At 69.8% G+C, this 8,487-nt stretch overlaps 2 protein-coding genes across 2 annotated transcripts in view; both read right to left on the bottom strand.

The window, feature by feature from the left end:
- CHLNCDRAFT_143806 (hypothetical protein) overlaps window positions 1–1,582 on the bottom strand; it is a gene marked incomplete at both ends in the record, with an annotated part of 3,386 nt that extends 1,804 nt beyond the window's left edge. Inside the window, 4 exons of the mRNA XM_005849102.1 lie at window positions 255–358; window positions 531–732; window positions 946–1,264; window positions 1,410–1,582. Coding sequence (XP_005849164.1) covers window positions 255–358; window positions 531–732; window positions 946–1,264; window positions 1,410–1,582 — 798 coding nt within the window. The remainder of the gene's footprint in view (window positions 1–254; window positions 359–530; window positions 733–945; window positions 1,265–1,409) is intronic.
- A 359-nt stretch (window positions 1,583–1,941) lies between these two features.
- Window positions 1,942–5,933, bottom strand: CHLNCDRAFT_143805 (hypothetical protein; the record flags this gene model as incomplete). Its single annotated transcript, XM_005849101.1, has 9 exons — window positions 1,942–2,065; window positions 2,345–2,930; window positions 3,098–3,207; window positions 3,293–4,158; window positions 4,412–4,476; window positions 4,656–4,718; window positions 4,952–5,075; window positions 5,319–5,677; window positions 5,792–5,933. The coding sequence occupies 9 exons, from the start codon at window positions 5,931–5,933 to the stop codon at window positions 1,942–1,944; spliced, it is 2,439 nt and encodes an 812-aa protein (XP_005849163.1).
- Between the last annotated feature and the right edge of the window lie 2,554 nt (window positions 5,934–8,487).

Below are 8,487 nucleotides of genomic sequence, written 5' to 3'. Positions count from 1 at the left end.
GCAGAGAAAGGGCGGCGCGTGGGGAGGGAGGGAGGCGAGCGGGCATGCATGCATGCCGGCTGCTGCTTAGGCCCCGGCCAAGCGTCATGCCAGGCCCCATCCCACTCCCACCGCACCCCCAAGGGCATGCCGCCTTCGGGCTCGCCCCGCTCCGCTGAGCCCTGCCCCGCCGCCAGGGCCGGCTGCATCACCCCATCCCACAGCGCCCGCAAACACACGCAAGCACACACCACACACCACCCGCCACCCTCCACCTGCACATGCATGGCCACGCCCTCAAAGCGAATGTGAGCCTCCAGCTCCAGCCCTGCCGCCTCCCCCGCCGCCAGGCGGCCCGCGGCAGGCAGCGCGGGCAGGCCTGCGATACGGCGGGAGGGCGGGCACGCAGGTGGGCGGCAGTAGTGAGCACGGCAGCAGGTGGCAGCCTGGAGCTTCCTCCAAAAGCCGCATGGTGGCCGAGAAGCCGCCGCCATCCCTCCCAATGCCGCCCAGGCCTCAGCCTCAGCGCCCTCCCCATCCCGCCAACCCACCTGCCAGGGGCTGGCCCGCGTGGAAGGCGTGGCGCAGCCAGCGGCGGTCCGCCGCCACATGGCGCCACCCGCTCTCCCGCTCCTGGTCTGCCCCAGCCTCTGCCTGGGCACCGCTGGGCGGAGACAGGCAGCGTGCCGCCAACAGGAACTCACAGCAGAGCGAGGCGCCAGAGGTGGCGGGGTAGGAGGGCCCGCCCAGCCACTGCAGGCGTGGTGGGGTGGGGGCGGCAGGCGTGACGTGCTTGTGGCAGCGGCACCGGGGCTGGCGTCGAGGCACGGGGCGCATGCTGGTGGCACATGCAGGGCGGGCCGGCGGCGGGCGGCGCCTGTGCCTTGCCACAGCTGGCCTGCCGCATGAGCAGCAGGCGCCTGCACTCTGAGCAAGTCGCGCCCTCTCTCATCAGCCATCGCTCACCCTCAGGGAGACGCCCAGCGTGGGCCCGCGCCGGCCGCGCCCCGCCGCCGCCGCCTCGCACACCAGGCACCAGCGGTGCTGCTCCACCAGGCCGCGGCAGGCGGCGGGCAGGGCGGCGCGGGGGATGCGGAAAGGCAGGGAGGTGCACTGGGACCCGCGGGCACGCGGCTCCCCGCCGCTGCCGCGGCCGCCGCCGCCGCAGGCTTCCAGGCTGGGCAGCAGCTCGGAGAGGCGCAGGCGCCAGGTGAAGCCTCCCTTGCCTGCACCTAAGGAGTGGTGCTGGCACCAGCTGGTCAGCAGGGGTGCACAGTCAAACACTCTGAGGGGAAAGGAAGGTAGGTGGTGCACACCAGCGCCGCCCTGCTGGCGAGCGCCGCCCCTCGGACGGCCGGCGAGCGGTGCCTGGTCGGCAGCAGCCACGGCTGGACCCTCTGCAGCCTCCCACAGGCATGCAGCGCTCCCACGTGCCTTCTGACACCTCCAGGATGCCCAGGTGCAGCTCAACCCCTGCGCTGCTGCGACTGCCATCCTCCCCTGCCCCCCTGGCACCCCTGTCGCTGCCCCGCGGCTGCTCAGGCGTGGCCAGCCCAGCCGGGTGGCTGCCAGGCGCCTCCCCCTTCCCCTGCTGGCCGCCCATGGAGGACAGGGAGCCCCCCATCACGCAGCAGGCGATGGCACGCGATCACAGCAAGACTCTCCGGTCCCAGATGGAAGGAAGCGCTGGCCGCGCCGCGCGGCGGCGGCCCGCGTGGCGCCACAGCGTCCGAGGTTGCGACGGCACAACATGGAAGGCACGCGGGGTTGCCGCCTCTCGATTTTTCAAACCACACCATGGCCAGCCTGCCTCTACGGTGCGTTACAGGAAAGACAAGGAAGGCGGGCAGCGCAGCACAGGGGGCAAGGGCAGGGCGCGGCTGACGCCACGGCGCAACAACGCGCATTCGGCGTCCGGCCCTGCTTTGGGGTGGACGTGGCGGCGGGCCGCTGCGGCGCTGCTCAGAACATCTGCACCGTGTCTTGCAGCGGCATGCGGCACAGCGGGCACTTGCCGTCCGCCTGCGCCGCCGGCAGGCAGCGGGTGCAGATGCACATGTGGCCGCACGGCACGCACAGCACGCGCCTGCGGGGAGGGGAGGAGGCAGGGGGCCAGCCAGCTTGGCGCCACGAGCTGGAATGCATCAGCCAGGCAGCCCCTCACACAGCAGGGGAGGTGTGCTGGCAGGCAGGTGCGCGCAGGCCAGGCAGGTGCGCGCAGGAGCGGGCGGCACGCAAACCCTGTCCCAGCGGCAGGCCATCCAGCGCAGCGACGTCAGGCAGAGCAGGCACAGCGTGAGGGCAGAGCAGGCACAGCGTGAGCGTGAGCGGTGCTTGCCTGACATCAGCCATGCAGATCACACACTCGTTGTCAGGAGACAAGCCGTCGTGGTGCACGCCCTGCGCCGCCGCCGCCGCCGCCATGGCCGCCGCCGCGGCCGCCTGCTGCTGCATCGGCAGCGCGCCCGCCTGCTGCAGCAGCGGCAGGCCCCCGAGGTGGCCGTTGGCCGGCAGCAGCTGCGGGGCGGCGGCGGCCGCCGCCACCGCGGCCGCGGCCGCCGCTGTCTGCTGCTCGCGGCGCCGCCGCCGGTGCTGCAGCTGCGCGAGCGTGGCCTCTGCGCCCTCCAGGGCTGCCTCCTGCAGGAAGGCACGCAGGGAGCGCGCCTCCGCGAGAGCCGCCTCCAACGCCGCCTCAGCCTCCCTGGTGCGCCGCTCCGCAGAGCTGGGCTGCCTGGCCGCCTCCGGAGGCTCATCCGAAAACAAGTCGTCGGGCAGGGCTGCCGCAGGGTTGGCCCGCCGCTCTGCCGCCTCCTCCGCAGCGCACGCCTCCTCAAAGCCGGGCGACAGCACCTCGGCGGCGGCGGCGGCGGCGGCGGCGAGGGCCGCGGCGGCGGCGGGCGCGCGCTGCAGCTTGCCCAGCAGCTTCTTGCCGTACTTGACAGATACCCCCGCTGCAGGCAGGCGGTACCAGGCACACGGCAGGGCCGGGCCGGGGGAGGGTGAGGGATCCAAGGAGGAGTCCGGTGCCAGCAGACCGCAGGCGCAGCAGCAGCAGCCCGCGTGTGTGTGTTCCCCAGCCCAGCGGGCCCTGCCAGGCGCAGCGCAGCGCCGGCCCCACCTTCTGCCACTCCCGGCATCTGCTGCTCTATGAGGCCCCCCAGCCGCTGCTGCTCTTCGGGATCAGCGCCGCAGGCCGCCGCCTCAGCAAGCAGCGCCTCCCACTGGCGCCTGCAGGGGCCAAGGACGCAGGAAAGGGGAGGGCAGATGATGTAAGCAGGACCGCGCGAGAGGTCGTGCGCAGGGGACAGGCGACACACAAACATGCACTCTGGTGTAGCAGCAGCAGCAGGATGGCGGCGCTTGCCTGAGCTCAGCATTGGGGTCCTCTCGCTCTGCTGCTGCTGCTGCCTCTTCCGCCGCCGCAGCAGCAGCCGCAGCCGCCGCCGCCGCAGCAGCAGCAGCTGCAGCCTCCTGCTGCGCCTGCTGCTGCTGCTGCTGCTGCTGCTGCTCAGCAGGCGGCGACTCGTGCCGGCCGTTGGCGCTGCTGCTGGCGCTGCGCTTGGGCCGTGCTTTCTTGCCGCCGCCGTTGGCGGCTGCTTCGGCCGCCGCGCTGCGTGCAGCCTGGGCGGCAGACACCACCACCGCTTCAGACTGCGGGTGCAGCACGGCGATGAGCGAAGCCAGTGGGCCGCTGCTGCTGGGGCTGGGGGCCGCGGGAGGCGTCTCCGGCTGCTCCTGCTCCTGCTGCCTCGGCTGCGACTGCCTGCCATGCTGCGGCCGCGACCGCTGCTGCTGCTGCTGCTGCTGGTCCCCGTGCGGCTGCTCGGCTCGGTGCTGCACGGCATGCGCCTGCTGCTGCTGCTGCTGCTGCTGCTGCGCCGCCTGCTGCTTGGGCTGCTGCTGCTTGCTCTTCTTCCCTTTGCCGCCCTGCTTGCCGCCGCCGCCGCCGCCGCCTCCTCCTCCCACAGACGCCTCCTCCAGCTCAGCCAGCAGCGCGGCCATGGCTGCATCCGCCTGCTGCTGCCGCTGCCGCAGCTCCTGCTCGCTGGCCGGCCCCTGCTGCGCCTGCTGCGCCGCGGAGCCGCCGCCCGCGCTCTTCTGCCGCTCGCGCATGCGCTGCCGCTGCTGCAGGCGCCGCAGCGCCTCTGCTGCCCGCGTGTACCCTTGCTTCATGGCAGCCTGTGCCACGGAAGGCAGGCAGGCAGCACAGCACCACACCTCTTGAGCAGGCCGGCAGGCCAGCCGGCAGGCAGGCGCTGGTGCAGGCGAGAGGTGGAACACGCTCTCGGGACGGAGCATGCAGCAAAGCGCGCGCAAAAACATGGACTACATGCATCGCCCGACGCAGGCAGGCAGGGCGGGCAGCGTGCTGGGGCGGGTAGGCAGGGGCAGCAGCATGCTGAGGCAGGCGAGGCGGGGGCGCCCCACCCACCTCCACAGGGTCGTCCTGCGTCTGCGGGTCGACGTGGAAAGCATCGGCGCCGTGCAGGCCCAGCACTGCAGGGGCGGCGCGGCGGGGGCAGGCCGGGGCGAGGTGACAACGCTGGCGGTGTCGGGCAGGGTGGGGGGAAGGCAGGCTGCGAGGCGGGCAGGGCGGGCAGGGAAGGCAGGCGTGGCGCGAGCAGCTGCCTCGGGCCGCCGCGGCGGCGCTGGCTGGCCCGCGGGCCTGCCCTCACCCGGTATGCAGTCCAGCGCGTTGAACTGGCCGCAGTACCAGATGGGGGTGGCGCCAAAGGAGTCTGCAGGGGTGCAGGGCAGGGGGCACGCAGCGTGGGCAGCGTGGGAGGCCAGCAGAGAAAGCGCAGACAGAAGACGTCCCATCCCCGAGCCCTCCACGCCATCCCAGCACTGGGCAGCGTGGCCAGCTGCCACACACTCGATACCCCATCCACCAAGCACTGCCGCCTGCAGCGCACAACACCTCCCGCGCCGCCCCGCATGCCGCTGCCCCACAAGCCGCCGCTGCTCGCACCTGCGCGATTGGGGTCGGCGCCCGCCGACAGAAGCACCTCTGCCACCGCCGCACGGTCGGCCAGCACGGCCACGATCAGCGCGCTCTGCCCCCGCACATCCTGCTGGTCGGGGCTGGCGCCCACCTGCAGCGCACGCAGCGGCGGCCAGCGGGTCGGCAGGCGGGAAGGCGCCGCGACCGGCGTCGGCCGCTGGTGGCGGCAAAATGCGCCGACGCCAGGTCGCGGCGCGAGCAGCAGCAGGGGCAGGGCAGGCCCACGTGGGAGCCTGCCCTACCTGCCACCCGCCGCCCTCCACAGGCCCCAGCCTATGTCAGCCGCCAAGGCAGCAGCCCCGGCGCCGCCGCGGCGCCGCCACCGGCCCCACACCTCCAGCAGCGCGCGCACGACGTTGACGTTGCCGCCGCTGGCCGCGTGCAGCAGGGCTGGCCCCTGGTGCCCGTGCTCGTCCACCGCATCCAGGCTGGCGCCCAGGCCCAGCAGCGGCTTGACCACCGACGCCTTGCCCAGCTGGGCCCCCAGGATGAGCAGCTGCCCCGCGGCCTCGCAGCGGTAGAAGTCGTCGATGTTCTCCTCCAGCGCCAGCTCCCGCCACGCCGCCGCCAGCCGCTCCGCGTCGCCGGCGGACACCGCGGCGACGAGCGTGCGCGCGGCGGCGGTGTTGGCGTCGAAAATCCAGCTGGGCGTGCCGGGCTCCACCTCTGGGTGGTCCTCATACCGAAAGTCGCCTGCTCCGGGACAAAAGGCGGCGTGCAGGGCCCGTCGGGGCACAGGCAGCAAGCATACGGCCGTGCACTGCGCGCAGGCTGGCCGTCGCCCGGCGTCGCCGCCGCCGCCCGCACCTTGATCGAGGTAGTCGGCGATGTCCTCGGCCAGCAGGTCCAGGTCTTCTGATCGAAGCCCCACGTTCCTTTTCTTGTTGCAGTTGGCGCAGCTACACCCGCTCCACGAGGAAGACAGGGACGCGCCTCGCGAGCGAGGCATGGTGCCCCAGCGGGTGCCCCAGCTGCCTCAGCAGTCCCCAAACGACCGAATCACTCGCGCCGTGCCCGCCAGAGCCAGCATGCAGGCCGGGGGTGGAGTTGGGAAGCCAAAGTTGCCCTGGGGCGCGGCAACAGCGCGGGTAGGCTGTAGGGGTAGTCCAGCAGTGTGTTCCGTGCTAATTCCAGCGCCTCGGGCGCCTGTAGATGCGGCCGGGAGGCGGAAGAAAGACGCAAGCTCGCCTTGATTTGGGGCACCCTGGGGTTCGCAGGCGGCTGAATTTAGGACAGGGATCGGTGCACCCATGTGTCCGACCGCCCCTGCGCCCGCTCTGCTGCCGCCACACTTGTGTGTAGCCCAAGGAGCGGCACAGCACCGCCACACTCCCCGTGGTGCTGAAAGCACGCACAACTAAATCCGGGTGCAGATTGATTTCACGCAGAGCAGGCAGGACGGGTTCCATAAGCTGGCGCAGGCCGCTGCGACGTTGGCGGCGGTGGTGAACGTCGCTGCTGCAGCTGCCGTCTCAATTGCCTCTGCCCTCTCTGCACTTCTCCCGACTTGCACTGAAATCAGGGGGCACCACAGACCTGCCAACCCTGCTGAGCGCCGGCCAAACGGGCAGGCAGCAACCTCGCGACCACAAATGGACTTGGGGCTGCGCAGTCTTCGCTCCCATCTGACAGCCAAGAGTAACTGCACCTGCAGGCTTATCATTATCAGTCTGTATGCCATCATGTTTGCCCCCATCAGGCTCCGCCATGCGAGGCAGGCGCTCTGCCGGTGGGAGCGCCGGCGCCAACCGGCAGCATCCAAGTGGTGTGTGATGCCAGCAGCCCTTGCATGCACACTGTATGTACCATGCCCAGAGCGGCCAAGGCATGGTACATAACCGGCGCAGCATCGACAGTGCGCTGTGTGGAGAGGAGTCTCCCCGTCAGGTGGCTTAGCCGCTGCTTGCAGGGAAGCACCAGCACAGCCCATGTGATGTTTAAATGTGTTTTACATCGCGTAGGAACTCTGTGAGGGTGGGGAGGCAATGTGCAAGGCCAGCTCAGCTGTCGACGTGCCCAAAACGTAGTCACCTCGTGAAAACCCGAACCCCCTGCCACCGCTTCACACCCCTGCAGCCTCCCTTCAGCTTCCTCAAGCCCCTCTGCCGCTCGTTCATAAACAGTCTCACCCACAAACAGCATGGCCGCCACCGCCGTCCAGAACTCCATGTTTGCCGTTGCAGCTGCCAGCGCTGTCGCGGTGGGTGGGTTTGCGGTCTACAAGTATGCCTACAAGAAGGAGGCGCTGCCACAGCTGGTGAGCGGCGCTGCCCCGGCTCTCGCACCCCAGACCGCTTCGGGCCATCACTTGGCAATTGGGGCAGACAGCGCCGAGCCCCCTGGGGGCCGGCGCACCCGCCCTGCAAGTGCAAGCAACGGGCGCCGGCGGGCCGCTCCTCTCATGGCAATAGACCTCCCCTGCCACCCTGCCCCGTGTGTCCTGCAGAACTTCAAGGTCCCCGACCTGGCGGCGCTGAAGGCAAAGCTGCCCACCTGGAAGAAGGCCGCTGCATGAGCGCCCTGCCGCACCAGCCGCACCTTCTCACCCCCGAGCGAACCCCTCCTGACCACCAAACGCAAGCTGCTGTGCCGCACCCGCACGGCTCCCACCCTGACAGCCCTGGGCTGACGCCCACCTTGCTGGCCGCTGTCTGCAAGCCAGGCACCGCCGCGTTATGTGCATTAATTTATTGCTGGTTCACATTGTTACATTGAATGCTCAGTGCCCCATCCTTAGTTTTCGCTGCGTTGCATGCATGAACACAAATTTAGTGGATGAATCGCCTGCCTGATTGAACCACGGCCCCTAGCGACCATTGCGCGCACCCCGCTTCATTCGCGTGCCTACCAGCCCGGGTTGGGCAGAAGCAGCCACACATGCGCATCTTGCGCGTGCCTGTGCCCACTACCCCTTGTAAAATCAGGCTCACCTCACCGCCTCATCAGCATGTTGACTGTGCAGCAACGCTGGGCTTTGGGGAAGCAGATTACGGTGCCTGTCCATTGAGCCATATTCTGAGACCGGCCCACCGCCGCTACCGACTGTGGCAGCAGCAGAACACACACACACACACACACACACACACACTCACTCTCTCTCTCTCTCTCTCTCTCTGTAACATCACAGATCACAGATTGGCCCGGTTCTCAGTCAGTCAGTCAGTTGGCCACTCTCTGACAGTCATTGGGCTGGCTCCCAGGCACCCCCCGCTCTCCCTGCCGCCCGCTGTGCCCAATCGGCTCCTCGCAGCCCCGCGCTCCGCCGCCCTGTCTGACTCGTGCTGTCCAGAGCTAGCTAGGCACAGCTTGTGTGCCTCAAGGCAGTTGACGGGCGTTGCTTCTGTAACATTACATATCACAGTAATCATTATAAAGGAATTGATAAAGCAGGCAAAGGTTTTTCAGGCAAGGTTTTCACTGTCGGTCTCTTTCAGACGATCTCGGCTGTCACGCTCTGGGCTTCAGAGGGAGAGCAGGGGGCCACGCCCCCGCCGCCCGCGCTG

This window comes from Chlorella variabilis (genome assembly GCF_000147415.1).
Source record: "Chlorella variabilis unplaced genomic scaffold CHLNCscaffold_6, whole genome shotgun sequence".
Lineage (NCBI taxonomy): Eukaryota > Viridiplantae > Chlorophyta > Trebouxiophyceae > Chlorellales > Chlorellaceae > Chlorella > Chlorella variabilis.
The sequence above is the reverse complement of the archived record's forward strand: the minus strand, read 5'-3'. Positions and strand labels throughout refer to the sequence as shown.